This window comes from Neopsephotus bourkii, unplaced genomic scaffold, assembly GCF_033783945.1.
Source record: "Neopsephotus bourkii isolate Nb327-2 ecotype Australia unplaced genomic scaffold, CSIRO-AGI_Nbou_v1 NB_1189, whole genome shotgun sequence".
NCBI classification, from domain to species: Eukaryota; Metazoa; Chordata; class Aves; order Psittaciformes; family Psittacidae; genus Neopsephotus; species Neopsephotus bourkii.
The window spans coordinates 2,439,164-2,458,607 of NW_026901674.1; the positions used below are offsets into that span (position 1 = coordinate 2,439,164).

Below are 19,444 nucleotides of genomic sequence, written 5' to 3' on the forward strand. Positions count from 1 at the left end.
GACAGAGACAAAGACAAAGCCCAAGGACAGGGACCGGCGCGGCCCCGCCTGGGGCTGACAGCCGCGGCGGCTGCTGCTGCACTCCCCCTCATTGCCTCAGAGCGGAGCTGGCGCCCGCCATGACCCCTGCCTGCGGAGGCCTTGGCCCCACCTCCCGCTGCTGTTTGACCCTCCCGGGCCACCGTCGCGCCCGGTAGCGGCGTCTCCGCGGCCTTGGCGCGCTCGGCGGTGCTGGGCTGGGCTGGCCGGCCCGCGGCTGCCGAGGGCCCGCGGCGCCACGCAGCGATGTCGGGGGCGAGCAGCAACGACGGGGTCGCCTCTCCCTCGGGGAGTTCGAGCTCGGAGCGCGGCCGCGCCTCGCTGCCGTCCACCTCGCGGAACGGCGCCGTGCCGCAGCGGCGGTTGCAGGGCCGCTCGCCGGGCTCCGCCGACGGAGACATGGAGGAGGACGAGCAGCCGCAGCGGCTGGAGGGCGATGAGCGCAGCAGGAGGATCATCCGGAACCAGTACCGGGAGCTCATCTACAGCGTGCAGCGTAAGCCCGGGAGCGGCGGCCGGAGCCCGGCCTCGCGGTGTTGAGGAGCCCGTAACGCTGCCCTGAACACCGGGCTCCTGGGGCTTCTGAATCGATGGGCCTGCGGTTGGATCCAGTTCTTGCCTCCCTGGAAGAGTTTACATGCCCTGGGATAGCAAGGGTATGAGGGATTTTCCAGCCCTAACTGCATTGCAGCGGGCCAAACTGTCAGCTTTAGACCTGGAGCTAAACGCAGAGCCTTTAATTTTGTCTTAATGGTGTTTGAGCTTTAATTTGGGTGCAGGTTATCTGCCCCGCCTTGAAAGTTGTTCGTGGGCTTTCCGCAAGTGCTGGGATTTTTAGCGAACCTTTAGGTAGATGTGTCAGCAGTTCTCATCTATGTCGTTGGAGCGTGATGGTTTTCTCATAGAAGCATCATGGTTGTTGGAGTACACCCTGCTGCATTAACGGTGTGCAGGGCTGGTGTTTTCTGCATGCTCAGTAAATGTGTGTGTTGTTTTACAAGGGAATACAATGCAATTCATGGATTATCCGGGCTGTGTTAAGCAGAAACCAGCAGTGGTATGTGAGGTCATTGAGATGGCGTAAGTCTGTAAAAGCGGTGTTGTGAGTAGCTGTTTAGAACTGGACCTCTGAAGCCCTGTTAAATCCTACATAGACTGTGATATACAAGTGACTGTGTTTGACGGGGTGATCTTCAGAAGTCATCAAGCATTCATTTGGGGGGTTTGTTTGTTTGATTCATGAAAATCCTTAGTAACCTAAAGGTAAGATGAAAAACATGGTAGCTGGTAGCAGCTTTGATGCAGATACAGGTATTTTACTGGAACCATGAGGGATCTGCTAACATAAATTCACAGAATCCCAGGCAGGTTTGGGTTGGAAGGGACCTTAAATGCCCATCCAGTTCCAACCCCTGCCACGGGCAGGGACACCTTCCACTGGAGCAGCTTGCTCCAAGCCCCTGTGTCCAACCTGGCCTTGAACACTGCCAGGGATGGGGCAGCCACAGCTTCTCTGGGCACCCTGTGCCAGTGCCTCAGCATCCTATGGTACAATATAGATCCATTGAAGGAAATTAAAAATTACTTCAAACTGAGTTAATGCATACACATTAATAAAAAATGGAGCCTAACATAATCTTGCAATTAATGTACTTAACTATATTCTGTATTTTTGTGTGTGTGTGACCCAGCGAGTTCTGATTAAGGTGTGAATCTGTATTTCTCGATGCTTCTATATTTAAGTAACATAAGATTTCATTTGTTTGTCCCCCAGAAAATCGTGAGGATATGCTGAGTTCAAAAAGCAACAGGCTGACAGAAGCTTTGGAAGAAGCCAATAAACTGTTTAGTGGAGGTAAAGCAAACTCTGTGGTCCTTGTTATAGAGGCTTTTGCTTGACAGTTGGCCAAGTGTGAGGCGATGATGCCTTGGAAACAAAAAAGGGTGAGAGAGTGAAGTTGAAAGTCAAGTACTTTACCAGAATTATTAAGGTATAACTTAAAACAGATATGTTTAGTTGAAGAGGAATTATTTGAATACATTGATATGAGAAAACTAATATTACTTTAGTGTTTATTTGCACTTGGAAAAATGCTCACTGCTTTATCTTGACACTGCAGAACTATACATAAGCAGTAGATATAGAAGCTATCAGTTAGAGGGGTTCATTTCACTTAGAGAGATGGAAAACATGTCAATAAAGAAGGCATTTTATTCTTTGGGGTGCTGTGTTATTTTTCCATTCTTGGTTTTGACAGTGTCATCCTCTCCTTTTCCTTTTCTCTTATTTTTTAATGCAAATGCTATTATAAGGATTATGTAAGTACAGGTGTTAGAGGTCATTGCAACAAAATGATTTATAAAGTTTTATACCTAGAATAGTCTGTATGCTGAATTTTCTTATTGTTTTTTTGACAATTTCATCTTATTAACATAAAATCTTTCCTGTAACAGTTTCCAGTGCACGAGAGGCTGCCCTTGATGCCCAGTTTCTTGTCTTAGCATCAAATCTAGGAAAGGAGAAGGCCAATGAGTTGCACTCTGAAATGACAACATTTGATTCACTAGTGTTTGCAGAAGACTTGGTAAGTTCTAGACTGACTTTGCCAACAGTTTTGCTAGGGGTTTGCCCTGTTTGTTTTAGAACAAGTTTTCAGGCAGTACAGGACAGTTCTGATGGAATTTAACTCTTCCTGTGCATTTCTTTGATTAACTTTCTGTTTAGTGTTGGTAATTGTTCTAAACTATGTATTGAGTATTTCCAGTATGCAGAGGGGAAAATATAACTTAAAATGCAGACATCGCCTCCCATTGGTGCATTGGTGCTACTTTATCACACTTTGGTTTGTGCTCTTAAGGTAGCCTTGTACACTTCTTTTATGCTCACTGTTTTGTAGCTTCAGCAGCTCTGAGTAGTTTCTTTATTCTCTCCACTGCTTTATGTGGTTTTGGAGTTCTTAAGGCCCCACGTCACTGACATGGGACTTTAGATTACCTGCATGCTTTTAGACTTGACATGTTTGCCTCTTTATACTGTGAACGGGTGGAACAGTCAGTTTAGAACAGCTTTGAAGAAGAATTTGGATTTTTTCTTCCTCCCCTCCCTGAAAATTTTCTCTTGTGTTACAGCAGATTAATGAGGAGTGTGAGTCTTTGGCCAAGTGTAGAACTCTGCAATATAAAAAAAACCCATCAAGTTAAATAGGGAGGTCTGGCTGCTGGCTGTAAGGTTGAGTCAAATAAGCTGTTTTATGGTGTTGAGGAGCTAAGCTCCCTGGAAGCATGTGGTGTTCAGAAACTGTGAGACACCTTAGCTTTATAGTGCAATTTAAGTAGTCCTGAAATGGTTTGGGTTGGAAGGGACCTTAAAGCTCATCTAGTTCCAACAGCCTGCCATGGGCAGGAACACCTTCTACTATCCTACAAGGTCATTTCATTAAAGTTCTGTTGGAATATAAGCAGTTTTATTTACCTATAGCTCTTTTTTCCAATGCTTGCTGTGAATATGAGTGTGTATGTGAGTGTTTTTCTGTTTTCACAGTATCTGCAGGAAAGTCGAGGTTCTTGTGCAGTGATATTAAGTATTAGTCTAGCAACACAAACACTGTGATATAGTATTTCACCATTAAAGTATTTGCTGATCTTTCTGTAAGTGAATTTTCATTGCAGCTTTTTTTTATCTTCTAGTTAACTTTTATGGGTATAAATCGCATAGAAGCAGAAGAAAATGATGATTCTGAGAGCATTTCAGGCTATTTGCCTAGTGATGCCTGGCATAAACTGGGAGAAGAAGCAGAAAAGTACTTCAGAAGAGCACCTTCTTTTCACTACATGTAAGTTTATTTAAGGAAATAGTATAAACTGCAGCACAAGTCAATGGCCTTAATTGATTCTTATCATTAATGCCCTGGGCTTGAATAGAGTTTAATCTTGGGTCACAGAGTATCAACAAGAACTCACGTGTGCTCTCTTTTCTTATGGTACGGTGAACTCCTTGTCTTCAAAGTATTTCATAATGTTTCTTTGATTTTGATTTGGCTTGGCTGCAAAATAGCATCACTTGTATCTAGTAGAGAAAGCAAGATATTCTTAATTTACGTGCTTCAGGCCAAACCCAGTAGAAGCGATCATCTTTCTTTCAAAAGCTGACTCTTCCCTCATCTTTCTTTCCCTGTACAAGTTGCAGCCAGAATCATGAATACAGGAAGGCTTTTCCCCCAGGTCTGTCCCTCAGGGTCTGTATCTTTTACCTGATGATTCTGTTCTTAAGAAGAGACTAACAGTTCTTCTCATATATCTGTGTTAATGGGTTGTCTTTTAGAATCTTGCGTTCTGTCTCTGCCTTCAGAAAAAATCACCTGATTACTTTCAAGTGGCCTGTGTAGAACCAGCATCATCTCTCGTTTTGCGTAAGGAACCATTGGTAGGAGCCTTTTTAGCTGCTGTTAGGTGACCCGTAGTCACCTGGCTTATAGACAACTCTTCAATTTAAATCTCTCATAAAGACAGCCATAGCAGGATCTAGTTGAATTAAATATCAGCAGTAGAGTTGAGAGAGTATTAAATAGTTGTCTATGCTTTCACACTTGTTCCACCCCCCAATAAGTCTCACTGTAAGAAGGCTGCTGAATATACTAATTTTGATCATACAATATCTGATATTTAATGATGGATGGCTCATTAAGATAATTCAAACTTGGCTTTGCACGTTCAAGCTCTAAAAGATAAGTATTTTCCAAACCTTTTTATTTTAAGACAAAACTGGCTGCAAGAAAAACTGTTTTCTCATTAATAACATTTTGACTTAAGTAATGATGGACTTCATTTTACACACATCTCCTTTTGATGGAGGATGTGTGAATATAAAGTGTTAATATAATCCAGTGTAGTTCTCAGTTTAGGAAAAGAACTGCTGATTTCTGACTATCGTTGATAGGTTCAAATTTAAAGAGGGGAAGTTTAGATTGGATATAAGGAAGAAGTTCTTTACAGTAAGGGTGATGAGGCAGTGGAATGTGTTGCCCAAGGAAGCTGTGAGCACTCTATACCTGGCAGTGTGCATGGCCAGGTTGGACAGAACCTTGGGTGACATGGTTTAGTGTGAGGCGTCCCTGCCCATGGCAAGGGGGTTGGAACTTGATCTTAAGGTCTTTTCCAAGCCAAACTATTCTATGCTTCTCTGCTTATCTGAGACCTGAGTTATTTTTTTCTCATGGTTAGTCTGTGATTTCTGAAGTGGAGCAATTGCAGCTCAAGACATGGAAAAATAAGTCCTGTAAAATATTTGTGTACCTGCTGAACTACCTTGAATTGAGTCTCAATTCACACTCTCTCCTTTTAGGCATCTAGTTCGGTGGAGATTCAAGGCACCCAAAGTTAGGCACCTAAGTTCCTTAATATAGTCAATGGAGAGAGGTAAGCACTTCAAGAAAGTGCTGAAATCTACCACATATATTGCACTGTTTAATGAGAAATGTTGGGTCTTGTCTTAGTGTAGTGAATGTTCCTATGATTGACTGTATATGAGAAAACTGTAAACCTGAACTTACAGAAACTAAACAATAGGTAAAAAAGAGATAAGTACTGTATGGAGAGAGTTTTCAGACAGGAAAGTCTGTAATAAATTCAAAAGGAGATAGAGGAGGGTACGAATTTCATTTCTTACTTAGCTTTCAGAAAAGGAGATTTAAAGTTTTCTGTTAAAGTTGGAATAATGGCACCAAATTTTATGCATCTGTTGTTAACTCTGCTATGAGGCTGCCAACATATATTGGGAACAACCTTAGGGGATGGTTGTTTATGGAAATCTGCGTGTGATGAGGCTTTATTTTTAGACATCGGTCATTACTTTGCATCTTTATCAGCAGATCAATTTGCTCACTTTATAGATTTCTTAGCATATCATATAAAATATATTTCCATATATGTGCTCTTTTTGTCTTGGTTAGGTTGGGATCTTTCAAGTCTGATCCTCCTGTACCAAGGCAACGGATTGAGAGACAGAAAAAAACTACAGGAACAGAAGGAAAAAGGGCAATGCCTGCTCAGGTTTGTGAACTGTTATCTTTATTGATGATTTCTTATGGCACAGTTATTACAACTGACTTGTAAATCTTTCTAGTTCATGTTGGTTTGGGGTTCGTTGTTAGGAACTGTGTAGTGCTAAAGGATTCAGGCTAAAGAATTCAGACTTCGCTATTAGGCTTCTCAATTTGTTTTGTGTGGACTGCAGTATTTCACTGAGTGGAAGGAAGTAGGATTTACAGCCTGATTTTACAAGTTCAGATTAGTTTATTTGCTCTGATACTTGTTGCTTTGAAAGGAAATGAAAAGAAACTTCTCTATATTAGTGTGTTTTCAACTTTTACTTAAAAAGCATCTAACAGTCTACATCATTTGCACAGAAATGCACATAACAGCAGACTAATTGACTCCCTTAATCACTGTTTTCTCTGCTGTTTTCCCATTCATTCTGTTGTACTCTGGCAGAAAGGCCAAAGTCTGAGAATACTTCCAGGGAGGCTTCCTTTGAACTAATAAACCATGTTGATATAGGGAACCTCTGGCTGATAATGCCAGTATGTAGAGGCAACATCATAGAATCACAAACCGGTTTGGGTTGGCTTATCCAGTTCCAACCCCTGCCACGGGCAGGGACACCTTCTTCTAGAGCAGGTTGCTTCAAGCCCCCGTGTCCAACGTGGCCTTGAACGCTGCCAGAGATGTGGCAGACACAGCTTCTCTGGGCACCCTCATAGTGAAAACGTTGAGTATGGCTTTTTAAATGCAGCCTACTTCATAATAATCCAAATAGTGATAGAAAATATTCTGATACAGTTTGTACTGGGAAGAAGAGGAGCTGGGGATTTTGAGACAGTTGTTTCCAAAAGCAAGTGACTGCTGTTTGTGGTTTGCTTAGGGAAACGCTGATGATCACATCACATCACATCTATGTAAATCTGTGTTGGATATAGTTATGTGTAGAAGTTTCTGTAGCTTGCAAGGTGGTCAAAGGGAAATTGTTACCTAACAGGAGCAGCAAACAGGTTGCTGAGGGCTGCTTGAGAAGCGTATTTGGTACTGTGCAGGGTACAGTACTTGGAGGGTGGAGTCCCCTGCTGTACAGCTCATGAGCAAATCTAAAATCACAGTCCTGTCCTTTGACCATGCTAAACTTCACTTTTCTTACATGTAAACTTAGGTGCTTTTCTGAAAAGATCTTTAACTTTTCCTTCTTTTAATGAACTGCTCTTCTGCACTTAAAAATGAACTTCTACAATAAACTCACAAACTGTGTGCCATTAGGCATAACTCGGAACTATTGGGAAGTCAACGTAGCCCTGTAAATAGGCTGAAAACATACAAGCTACAGCCTTTCAGGTTTATTCTTTAAGATGGAAACTGGTTCCTAAACCACTGTGTAAGTTGTCTTATGTTTCATATGTGTCTGTGACTGTGCATATGTGGCATAGAGAGAAAAATACACCTTTTAAGTTAGGTGTTCATAAAAGGCCCTTTTCATCTTCTTGTCTTACCACAGGGGTTATTTGAGGTGAAACTGTGTTTCTTTTTTTCCAGTTAAAAAAAATGGAGGAGTCTCATCAGGAAGCTACAGAAAAAGAAGTAGAGAGGATCTTGGGGTTATTGCAGACTCATTTTCAAAATGATCGTAAGTATGATTCCAGTAAGCTTTTAAAACATTAATTTAAGAAGATGAACGCTCTTAATCTACAGTTAAGAGTGATTAGACTATAGCAACAAAATTAGTTGGAGTTAGCGAGTAGAAGACTCTCAGACACGTTGAGAGGGCTGGGCTTGTTCAGCTTAGAGAAGACTGGGGAGACCTTAGAGCAGCTGCAATACCTAGAGGTATATACCTACAAGAAATCTGGAGAGGGGCTTTGGACAAGGGCCTGCAGGGACAGGCCAAGGGGAATGGCTTTAACCTGCTGGAGGGGAGACTGAGATGAGCTCTTAGGCAGAAGCTCTTCCCTGTGAGGGTGCTGAGGCGCTGGCACAGGGTGCCCAGAGAAGCTGTGGCTGCCCCATCCCTGGCAGTGTTCAAGGCCAGGTTGGACACAGGGGCTTGGAGCAAGCTGCTCTAGTGGAAGGTGTCCCTGCCTGTGGCAGGGGTTGGAGCTGGATGAGCTTTAAGGTCCTTTCTACCCAAACCAGTCTGGAATTTTATGGTTCTTCCAGGATTCTGTGAAATCTTCATGTTGAAGGATAGAGGCTATTTTTATGAACACTAATTGACTGCTGCTTGCTACAAAGTAAATTTAAACCCTATCCTTTCTCTCTTACTACAACATGCCATTTTTTAGAGGGGATCAAATAGTTACCAAGTGTGTGTATGTGTGCGGCAAAAGATGGAAGAAAACACTCATCTCTAGAACCTGTTTCTTTCTTCAGGCAACTGGGAATTCAGCTTTGTAACTGAACGGACATAAACAGTCAAGCAGCTTTTAAAAGGAGCCCTGGCTTTATGTTTGCATATATTAGGTCTGTGTACCACCTGTTTATTTTTTTAACAACCCCTTTTTTCTATGTCCAGCTAGTACTCCTATTTCCTTCTTTGATCTTGTGATTGATCCCAACTCCTTTGCACGCACTGTGGAAAACATCTTTCATGTGTCCTTCATTATAAGGGTAAGGTCTGACATGTTCTTGAAATCTTATTTTGGATATTGGAGTTATCTAGAAAGATGATTTTTTGTTTTTATGGCTTCAAGTTTGACAGATTAGGATTTAAATATTAGGAATCCTAATTTGTTTTCTACAAAGTCTGTGATATTTTAGTAATTGAATAAAAAAGAAACCAGAGTTGACAGTATAATATTTTTTATTAGATTTTTCTATTATAGTTAATGTACCAGCAAAACCATAATGAAACTTCTGCTGTTACACACATCTCAAAAAGGGATTCTGCCTCACATTATGTTAGATTTTAGAAGAGCAGTCAGGCAGTATAGAAGCGTTATTGAGGCTGAAGGAAAGTATGTTAGTGGAGTGTTTAATACACCTTTTGAATCTGTAGATTTGCACTTCATACTTAGTTTGTCAAATAACATGAATTTGGGAAAACAGAAAAACTTACAGAGATATTTGTCTAAATTCGGGTTTATAGTGAAAAGTGATGTGATCATGGAGGGTTCACTCCAGTATATTTAATGAATAATGGTTTTTAATAAAACTGATTTTTTTTTTCTAATCCAAGTTGCCAATTGTCCTATATCATCTGCATTCTTTGTGAATGAATGAATGCTGTATTTAAACTATTCTTATTTGGTATGCCAGTTATGACTGTATATCAATACATGTACTTGTTTATGATGTAATATATTAAAATATGATATCTCAGTGCATTACCTTAATCATGCCTAACTTATGAAACTGTAAATCCTGTCTTTTCAGGATGGTTTTGCAAGAATAAAGCTGGATGATGATAAATTGCCAATAATAGGTAAAATCTAACTTTAAAAGTCTAATTGTTGGGGGTTTATTTTGTTATTGAAAAGTAGCTACATCTTGCATGTTTAGGAAGTTTCAGGTGTATTTTTAGCTGCAGGAGTAGAGATCTGGGGATATCCAGTGAGTGTAATTGAAGGCATAATGAGATTTATGAGAGGAACCGGAGGTATTGAGTCTGTTAATAAAAGGAAAGGGAATAACATTTTATTTCAAAGTGGTATCTTCACTAATACATAAATGAACATTGTTAGGTTTTGCTGAGAAAACAGATTTTTGGATGCAGGAAGTCTCCTTTACCTGTGTTGGGAAGTGCTGCATCTTCAGAACAGTTGTAAGGGAAATGCCATCCTATGTAGGAGGTCTTTAGCTTTCATTCTCATGGGATATCAGTGGGATTACAACTGGTGGGATTTTGGAAAGGGTGAAATACTTAGATCCTTCTGTGAGTGAAATGTTAGTTCCTCAATTTTTAGGAGTTAAGACTAAAGAAATTTCTTAAGGAGTGTATGATACAGGCTGTTGCTGGAGACTATCTTTGTGCAGCATGTGTCACTGATTTGCTTTTTGTGAAGCTTTTGTACTCCTGGAGGAGACTGACTTAATGAGTATAAGGACTCTGGAAATGCTGTATTTTGCACAGAGCCTTCAGAAGACAACGAGGAAAGGGAGGATGGCCGTAGTGCTGGAGCACGGAACCAGGTTGTCTTGTCTCTGAACTACAAAGACTGGAAGGTATAACAGATAGCTCTCGATACTTTTGTTAAGTGTAGGACTATATGTACTGCATTGTTACGTACTCTGATGAGGACAGGAGTTCCTGTATTATCACTGCATTTAACTTTATGGATTCCAGAACTATCACAAATCTAGTGAATGCTTTTAACTGCAAGAACACTGACAATTGGGATAGCAATTTCATCTTTGATCCTTGAAGCCTGCCCAGTTTAAGTTGTGCAGTGACTTGCTTTTACTGTTTTGTATAAGGACTGCATAAATAGCATCTGTTTCTTCCCTTCCTGAATGATAGTTGCCTTTAGAGGAAAAGTTCTCTTTTCAGTTTCCTCACTGCTTGCTGTTTGTACTAGATCTTAAAACAAAAAGTAGTTTTTAGCATGTACAACTCCTCTCCTTTGTACCTTACTCAAATATACTTAGTAATTTGAAGTAGTGCTTCAGTATGAGAAACTTTATTACTTATGTGATGGTAACTTCAATGAAATGGAAATAATTCAGTTCTTGTAACTTACATGCTTTTGTCATCTCTAACCAGGAGATTGTAGAAACATTTGAAATAACAGAACCCATGATTAGCCCTCCTTATAATAGCAATGAAGATGAAATGGAGACAGATTAATTCTTCAGGTAAGTTCTTTTAATAAATTGAACTAAATAAGGATACTTATTTTTTTTAGTAAATCAAACAAAATAAAAAAGGATACAGTGAATGAGTTCCTTATGCATGTTGAAGAACTGCAGGGAAACTACCTGTGACTTATAAATGTAGAGAAACTATGAGCAGGGCAACTTCATAACATCTGGAACATTGTTGATGTCTTAATGGAACAAAGTAATCTGATCTTCTGTGCAGTAGTTAAATGAAAGAACCCTTTATTTAGAGAAGAGATTCAGAGCAGCCCTGCAGAGAAGGACTTGGGGGTGCTGGTCAATGAGAAACTGAACATGAGCCAGCTTCAGTGTGCGCTTGCAGCCCAGAAGGCAACTGTATCCTGGAGCGTGACCAGCAGGTGGAAGGAGGTGATCCTGCCCCTTTATTCTGCTCTTGTGAGACCTCACTTGGAGCATTGTGTGCAGTTCTGGTGTCCTCAACATAAAAAGGACATGGAACTGTTGGAACAAGTCCAGAGGAGGCCACGAGAATGATCAGGGGACTGGAGCACCTCCTGTATGAAGACAGGCTGAGAAAGTTGGGGCTGTTCAGCCTGGAGAAGAGAAGGCTGCGTGGAGACCTCATAGCAGCCTTCCAGTATCTGAAGGGGGTCTATAGGGATGCTGGGGAAGCACTCTTCACTGATATACTGATAGGACAGGGGGTAAGAGGTTAAAACTTAAAACAGGGGAAGTTTAGATCGGATATGAGGAAGAACTTTCCTGTGAGGGTGGTGAGGCACTGGAATGGGTTGCCCAGGGAGGTTGTGAATGCTCGACCCCTGGCAGTGTTCAAGGCCAGGTTGGACAGAGCCTTGGTTTAGAGCGAGGTGTCCCTGCCCATGGCAGGGGGATTGGAACTTGATGATCTTAAGGTCCTTTCCAACCCCAACTGTTTTATGATTCTATTTTTACATGTGTCAGTCAGTTAAGTGGCATACTTAATGCAGTGCTGTGAAGAATCATAGCTTAGTTTTTGTACCTTTTAACCAATTGACAGCTGATGTTGTTAATAGATTAGCGTGAAGGACTTGTGGGGGGAAAAAGAAGGGAACACCATCAGGTTCCCTCTAAAACCCATTCAGCCATTGCATTGAGTTCTTTTATTGCCACAGTTGTTTGCTAATCCAAATCTTAATGCATGTTGTCTTACTGGCTTTTTTCTTTTTTTTTTTTTCCTTTCTTTGCCCCTAGGTGCCTTACAGGAAATATTTTAAAATGTTTTATTCAGAAAGTGTTTTATATGTATATATGTTGTAAAATTATTTCTATTAGAACATCTCAACACTTCCTATGTGCTGGTTTGTTTCTACCTGTCACGGGTTTATTACCATATACCTCCTGTTTATTAGGGCTTAGTTTGCTGCTTTACATAAAGTTTACAGATGCTTCTAAGTAAAAATGAAATGCTATCCCCCTTCATACATCCCTTGCCTCTCCCCAGGAGCAGCCTGCAGGTGGAATTTACATGGTTAACCATCTCTGCTGTGATAATCCTGTTATCTAGATGAGTTTGGGTGCTGAAGGAGAAACTGATGATGTCTTTCTCCTCTTAGTCCCCTGAAAACCAAGGTTTGAGTTTGCAAGTTCAATCTCAGTGGCACTTAAAAGTCCTCCTTCCTTGGACTTAGTTAAAAAGACATCAGGTGTATCTGGTTTTGTAACAAGGCAGGACAGCTGTATGTGGCCATGACAGTATTTTTTTAATTCAAAATAAATAAACTTTAGCTCCATCTCCAGAAAATCCTCTTTGGAGGAGGACTGTCTCCGGAGTTTTTAGGACTTTATCATCAGGCAGGGTTCTGATCAAGCAGCTGGGGTAGGAGGTCCTGCTGATGCTGTTAGAGCGTGTTTCTGGGGGTGATAACGTGGGCAGGCCCTGAGGGCGTGTGAAAGCACAGTTCCACCATCTCTGCTCATCTAGACCAGAACGCAGAGCTCTTTTAGAGCAGCTCCAGCAAACGGGGCCAGGCCTCCTCCGAGGGCCGTCTCCACCTCGCTTCGCCCCGGCGGGGCGCTGCGGGCAGGGTGGCTGGGGCGGGCAGGGCCGCTAGGGCGAGGCGGGCAGCCGGACGCCATGCCTGTCGCCGTGGTGGAGTACAAAGGCCGGAAGGAGGGCTACCGCTGCGGTTACTGCGCGTCGGAGCAGGGGAAGGTCTCCGCCGGTAAGCAGGAGAAGGCGGGACGGGACGGGACGGGACTGGGCTGAGACACCGGTCTTAATGCGGCGGGGCAGCGCGGCCGCCCTCACTAAAGATGGCGGGTCCGCCATTTCCTGTGGACGCTCGCCGTGCGCTGCCCGTAGCAAAGATGGCGGCGGCGGCTGTTTCCGGTAGGCCGGGGGAGCGGTGTATGGCTGCGGGCAGGGCGCTGTCCTGAGCCGGGCGGCGGGGCAGGACTAGAGGGGCACCGCGGAGATGGCGGCGGCCGGCGGCTCTCCGAGCATCGTCGAGTACTTCGGCGGAGAGGATGGCTACCGCTGCGGCTACTGCAAGAACGAGACCGGCAACCTCTCCCACGGTGCGGCCCGCGGGCAGGGCGGGCTGTGAGGGCCGGGACGCTACCGAAGGTAGCTGGAGGCCACCGAGCTGCTTCAGCCTGGGGCTGAGGGAGGCCTGTGAGCGGCGGCGTGCAGCAGCCTCCGCCTTGCCTCCGTCCTGCCGGGAGCGAGCACTGCCCTTCTCCCGCGCCCCCTGCTCTGGGCATGGGGGCTCCGAGCTGCCCGGGGCACCCGAGGCAGCCCGCAGAGCCAGGCCGGGCCGGTGTGGGGCCGCGGAGGCCATGGGCTCGCCGGGAAACCTCGCCTTATGGTCGGGATGGATAGGAGTGCTTCTCCAGGCTAGGGTGAACCATGAGAAATAACGGGAAAGCCGTGTAGAGAGTGAAGTGTTTAATTGCTGCTATAATAATAACATGCACCCTAAGTAAGGATGTAGTTAGGGTCTCTCCCTAAGCGTTCTCTCGGTGCAGTTTTACTCCTGAGGCACAGCTGTCCTGCCTGACCCTTCACCACGGGGTTAACCCAGGGCTCAGTGTGTTGGCCTGGCCCTGCTCGATGACTCTAGATGTGTGGCTGGACAGGTTTAGCTTAGGACAGCTCGATGGGAAGCGGATGATGTGCTTTCCTGGGTGAAGAGATGACAGACATTCCTTGAGCTCTGCTCCACCTGGCAGCTGCCTGGGCAACTGCTGTCCAAGGGATCCCTGGGAATGGTGTGTGTCAGCTTCAGCGCTGCTCAGAGGAATTCTGGCTCCGTGTTTCCAACAGTTTAGAACAAGATTAAGGAGCAATTCTGTGTTATTTTGTTGGGGTATCTCTGGCAAAGATAGCAGGCAGAGTAGTGTAGAATCAGAATAGCCTGGGCTAGAAGGCACCTTCAAAGCTCACCTGGTCCAACCCCCTCCCTGCAATGAGCAGGGACATCTTCAACTAGATCAGGTTGCCCCGATGGCCTGGAATGTCTCCAGGTAAGGCACATCCACCGCCTCTCTGTGCCAGTATTTTACCACAGTTTTATTTGCAAGTTGGTTTGCATTTCAAGGTCTGCATTAGTTTTGGTGATTTTACACTTTGTGTGTTGACATCAGTAATTTATGACAGTCATTTATTTGTAACTCGCCGTGAGCCACTCAGATTTACAGTCATATTTTTGTGTATGTTCTTGTGTTTTAAAGCACGACCATGGTCAGTCAAGTATGTTGACTACATTATTTATTGCAGGTATGTGGGCGCATTCAATGACAGTTCAAGATTACCAGGATCTCATAGACAGAGGGTGGCGAAGGTAAGTTTAAAACAAAAACCAAAGCCCTGTTGACGGGTTAGATACAGTTTAGAATCCAGTTTTAAAACTTAGATCTTTGTCCTGGGTTCAGCAGTAGCAGTCATTTTTCTCTTACTTAGTAGCTGGTGCAGTGCTGTGGTTTTGACTTTCAGCCTGGGAACGGTGCTGATAACACCGATGGTTTTAGTTACTGCTCAGATGTTCAGTCTGACCAAGGACTCTGTGAGTCTCACGCTCTGCCAGGGAGGAGGGGAAGCTTTGAGGAAGCAGAGACAGGACACCTGACCCAAACTGACCAAAGAGGTATTCCATACCACAGCACGTCATGGCCAGGATGTAACTGGGAGTTACCTGGAAGGGCTGGTGTACTGCTGGGTCAGGCTGGGTATCGGTTGGCAGGTGGTGAGCAGTTGTATTCTCTTCCCTTGTTATTTCCCTTATCATTATTATTATTGGTGGTAGCAGCAGTGATTTGTGTTGTACCTTAGTTACTGGACTTCCCTTATCTCAACCCATGGGAGTTATATTCTTTCGTTTCTCTTCTCCCTCCCTCTGGGAGCAGGGGAAGGGAAGAAGGCAGGAAGTGAGAGAGAGACTGCATTGGCTGACTGGGCTTAACCACGACAGTCTGTGAAAAGCCATTGACTAGTTTCTCATAGTAATTGCAATAGAACTGTCTCTGCAGTGCTCTTTGAAGTTTTGCAACACGACTGAACAGGAAAATACTCACAAGGGCCCTTACAGCTCGCCCAGTTCCATCCCCCTGCCATGGGCAGGGACATCTTCCACTAGAGCAGCTTGCTCCAAGCCCCTGTGTCCAACCTGGCCTTGAACACTGCCAGGGATGGGGCAGCCACAGCTTCTCTGGGCACCCTGGGCCAGCGCCTCAGCACCCTCACAGGGAAGAGCTTCTGCCTAGCACCTAAAATTTTAGAAAGATAGTATTTTAATATAGTAGCAGAAAGCTGAAGAACTTGCTTCTTGGTTTCTGTTACTCATCAGGTAATATTTTGATATTATTTTAGAGAAGATATTCAGAGCAGCCCTGCAGAGAAGGACTTGGGGGTGTTGGTTGAGGAAATGAACATGAGCCGGCTTCAGTGTGTGCTTGCAGCCCAGAAAGCAACCATATCCTGGGCTGCATCAAAAAGAGCTTAACCAGCAGGTCAAAGGAGGTGATCCTGCCCCTCTACTCTGCTCTTGTGAGACCTCACTTGGAGTATTGTGTGCAGTTCTGGTGTCCTCAACATAAAAAGGACATGGAACTGTTGGAACAAGTCCAGAGGAGGCCATGAGGATGATCAGGGGCTGGAGCAGCTCCCGTATGAAGACAGGCTGAGAAAGTTGGGGCTGTTCAGCCTGGAGAAGAGAAGGCTGCGTGGAGACCTCATAGCAGCCTTCCAGTATCTGAAGGGGGCCTATAGGGATGCTGGGGAGGGACTCTTCATTAGGGACTGTAGTGATAGGACAAGGGGTAATGGGTTAAAACTGAAACAGGGGAAGTTTAGATTGGATATAAGGAGGAAATTCTTTCCTGTGAGTGTGGTGAGGCACTGGAATGGGTTTCCCAGGGAAGTTGTGAATGCTCCATCCCTGGCAGTGTTCAAGGCCAGGTTGGACGAGGCCTTGGGTGAGATGGTTTAGTGTGAGGTGTCCCTGCCCATGGCAGGGGGGTTGGAACTTGATGATCTTAAGCTCCTTTCCAACCCTAACTGTTCTATGATTCTATGATTTGAACAGAAAAGGTTAGTCTTACATTTATTTTGTAGTATAAGCAACAACAAATGGATGTATCTTTGTTATTATTTTTAGAAGTGGAAAATATGTCTACAAACCCATCATGAATCAGACATGTTGCCCTCAATACACAATAAGGTAAGAAGCTCAAAATCTACTACTGTGATTTGACTGCCTCAGGTATGTTCAACCGTTTGTGTTTACTGCTTTACATATGTAAGAGCACTCGAAGGGTTTATCTACTTGTAATGATACTTTGAAGGCTAAATAAGTGCTGTTGGGTTTGTGCATAGGCACAGCAGTGGCTCTCTGATAGTTCCCTATAAGCAATCTACTAAGTGTACACCCTTGCCTTTTGCATCTGGGTTGCAATCGAAAGAGTCCTGTGATTGCTGTCTTGCTGGCTGGTTTCAGGTGAATTATAATGTCTGTATCCCACAAACACTGTCTTAGTAGCCCAAATAAGAGAGGCTGTCAGTTAAACAAAGAATCTATTGTATTAGCCTCCTAGGAAGGCTTTTATGCACTGCTTGAGGTCACCTTGGCATATTTTAGTGATTATTGTGATATACACACAAAGCATGGCATAAAGACTGACATTATGCAGTACAGGTATTATATGTGTATAAGATATTATGCAGTATAATGTTATTAACTCAAAAGTGGTGATGAAATATTTGGCCACTTCATATAAGGAAAGTTAAGAAAAAGAAAATACATCTGTAGTGTAATTTTTTTAAGTGGTTCCTTAACCTATATTATTTCTGAAATAATCTTTCCCCAAAGAAATGGTGGTAATCTTTTTTTTTTTAAGGTGTCAGGCTTTGCATTTTCAGACCTCCAAATCTCACAAGAAAGTTCTGAAGAAAATGCTGAAGTTCCTTTCCAAAGGAGACGTTCCCAAAGTAGTGAGTGAAGGTAAAGAAATTCTTCATGTTTGAAAATGGACACTGATGGTTGAAAAGAGGATCAGGTACCTGCTTGAATGATCAAATGGCTGATATGCCTTGATCCAAGGGCTGGAGCAGCCCTGCTCTAGAGCCAGGCTTGAGAGAGCTGGGCTGGTTCAGCCTGGAGAAGAGAAGGCTTCTGAAGGGGAGACCTCAGAGCAGCTCCAGTGCCTAAAGGGGCTCCAGGAAATGTGGAGAGGGGCTTGGGGCAAGGGCCGGTAGGTACAGGCCAAGGGGAATGGCTTGAACCTGCCCGAGGGGAGACTGAGCTGAGCTCTTAGGCAGAAGCTCTTCCCTGTGAGGGTGCTGAGGCGCTGGCACAGGGTGCCCAGAGAAGCTGTGGCTGCCCCATCCCTGGCAGTGCTCAAGGCCAGGTTGGACACAGGGGCTTGGAGCAAGCTGCTCCAGTGGAAGGGGTCCCTGCCCGTGGCAGAGAAAAGAGAAAAGCAAGTAGGGAAAGGGGGGTTTTTCTTTCAGGTGATTCAACAGTCACACCTCATTTATCCAACAGCAAAGCCACCTATTTTCAGTTGTGGTGGAACTTGTGTTTGTTTCTGAATCATTATAGTTTGCCTCTTGTGTGTATGTGAGGCTTTTTTTTTTGATCTTTTTTCTTTTAGTTATTATTTGCTTGAAGTTATGGCATGAAATTAGTTGAATGACCCATTTTGGTGGAGAAAACTGTTCTATAGTGACTCAGGGCTGTAAAGGAAGTTTTCTGTGTTTTGACTATACGGTTGTAAAGTTTAGTATTAATGGTGCAAAATGTGAGTGGTGGTCATGCAGATTGAAATTCACTCATGCAGTTGTTAATTACTTACAGAAGAGCCTATGGATTCTCATATAGAGGATGCGGGCACCTGTGACTTTGCCTACAAAGGTGAATCGCATGTCAGTCAGTCTGAACTGACTCCCCTGGGTGTGGATCACACTGAGAGGGCGGAGGATGAAGATCAGGACACAGGAGAAAAGAAAGAAGAGGGGAATGTGCAGAAGGTGGAATCAGATTCTCTTCGGCTACATGCAGATAAAGAGACACCAGTCCCTGGAGAACCATCACATTCGGCTAAAGTTCACGCACCACCTAAGCCAGGTAGTAATTGGAATACACTGTCACGACTCACATATTGTTGAAGTCCTTTGTTTAATCTTGCCTAGCACATCAGTAATAATTTCTATTTCCAATACTCTTCCTAGTTTGTGGAATTTTATGGTGTAAATTAAGAGGTGCTGCATGGTACTTCTTTTCTTAGTTTTTTCTGAAAGTTGCATTAATTTTCATTATATTTATTGAGAATACATATCTACAGCTGATAGTTTTCTATGAGGTGATTGAAGCTCATCAGACATTGGGACCAGTTTCCAATTTGGGATACTTTTGTGTGCAGAATGAGATGGACATCCAGTTTTTTCTTTCCACTGTAGGATGTGGTGACTCAGGTTTTATGCACCTTGAGGAATGTTTCATAGAATCATAGAACATCTCAGATTGAAAGAGACCCATGAGGATCATCAAGTCCAGCTCTCTGAGTTGGATTCTGTGACTGTGCAAGACTAAGAGCTGGATACAGCTTTGGCTGCAGGAGTGCTAGTTACTCAGTTAGGTTAAGGCATAACCTTGCCTCTTGTACAGCAGTGGGAAATCAATTTAAGACGCAAGAAAAACATCTTAGTGTTGTTTTTATATTTCTTCATTTCTGTAAGCCATCTTCTTCTAGTACGGTTTGTATTGTTTACAGCCTGTGAATACACCCTTGAGAATAACTTCTTTAAGGCTGTATTTTTTATGCTCTTACAGGCTACTTGCCACAGATCTAACTGGCACCGGAAACACATCGGGTATATTGTTGTGTTGTTATTTGTAGGATTAAGGAGAATTGTATAGCTTTCTGCTGATTAAAAGACCTAAGGAAGTAGAGACACTTCTGGTCTTCTATAAAAAAATGACATTTTCTAGGTAAGCAGATTTAACAGATTAAAAAAACTATTTAGGAGCTTTCCTTGCTTTACGTATTGGTTAACTTTAGATTAGAAAACCAGTGTCGCTGGAGGATGTGAGCAGCCCAGAGGAGAAGG

General features: G+C 43.6%; 2 protein-coding genes across 13 annotated transcripts in view; both read left to right on the top strand.

The window, feature by feature from the left end:
- Positions 1–249: 249 nt before the first annotated feature.
- On the top strand, positions 250–12,640 carry NSMCE4A (NSE4 homolog A, SMC5-SMC6 complex component). Its single transcript, XM_061364195.1, has 11 exons — positions 250–535; positions 1,814–1,894; positions 2,494–2,624; positions 3,727–3,872; positions 5,988–6,087; positions 7,618–7,708; positions 8,594–8,688; positions 9,454–9,502; positions 10,151–10,242; positions 10,781–10,872; positions 12,091–12,640. The coding sequence occupies exons 1-10, from the start codon at positions 286–288 to the stop codon at positions 10,862–10,864; spliced, it is 1,119 nt and encodes a 372-aa protein (XP_061220179.1). The 5' UTR covers positions 250–285; the 3' UTR covers positions 10,865–10,872; positions 12,091–12,640.
- Positions 12,641–12,746: 106 nt separating this feature from the next.
- Positions 12,747–19,444, top strand: part of ATE1 (arginyltransferase 1) — an 87,534-nt gene continuing 80,836 nt past the window's right edge. For 2 of the 12 annotated variants that reach the window (XM_061364174.1, XM_061364184.1), the window contains exons 1-5: positions 12,747–13,061; positions 14,618–14,681; positions 16,494–16,556; positions 17,233–17,336; positions 18,192–18,464. In XM_061364174.1, the coding sequence (XP_061220158.1) occupies positions 12,974–13,061; positions 14,618–14,681; positions 16,494–16,556; positions 17,233–17,336; positions 18,192–18,464 (592 nt within the window). In that variant the 5' untranslated portion in view covers positions 12,747–12,973. Of the gene's footprint in view, positions 13,062–13,145; positions 13,417–13,593; positions 13,741–13,931; positions 14,110–14,617; positions 14,682–16,493; positions 16,557–17,232; positions 17,337–18,191; positions 18,465–19,444 lie in introns of those variants that run through there. The other 10 variants (XM_061364171.1, XM_061364178.1, XM_061364173.1 and 7 more) reach the window with 10 other exon arrangements.

Excerpts from the sequence above, each read along its gene's own strand:
- NSMCE4A (XM_061364195.1), top strand. The coding sequence starts at position 286 with ATGTCGGGGGCGAGCAGCAACGACGGGGTCGCCTCTCCCTCGGGGAGT. Across the intron at positions 3,873-5,987 it reads GCACCTTCTTTTCACTACAT|GTTGGGATCTTTCAAGTCTG; the intron begins GTAAGTTTATTT and ends TGTCTTGGTTAG. Across the intron at positions 6,088-7,617 it reads AAAGGGCAATGCCTGCTCAG|TTAAAAAAAATGGAGGAGTC; the intron begins GTTTGTGAACTG and ends CTTTTTTTCCAG.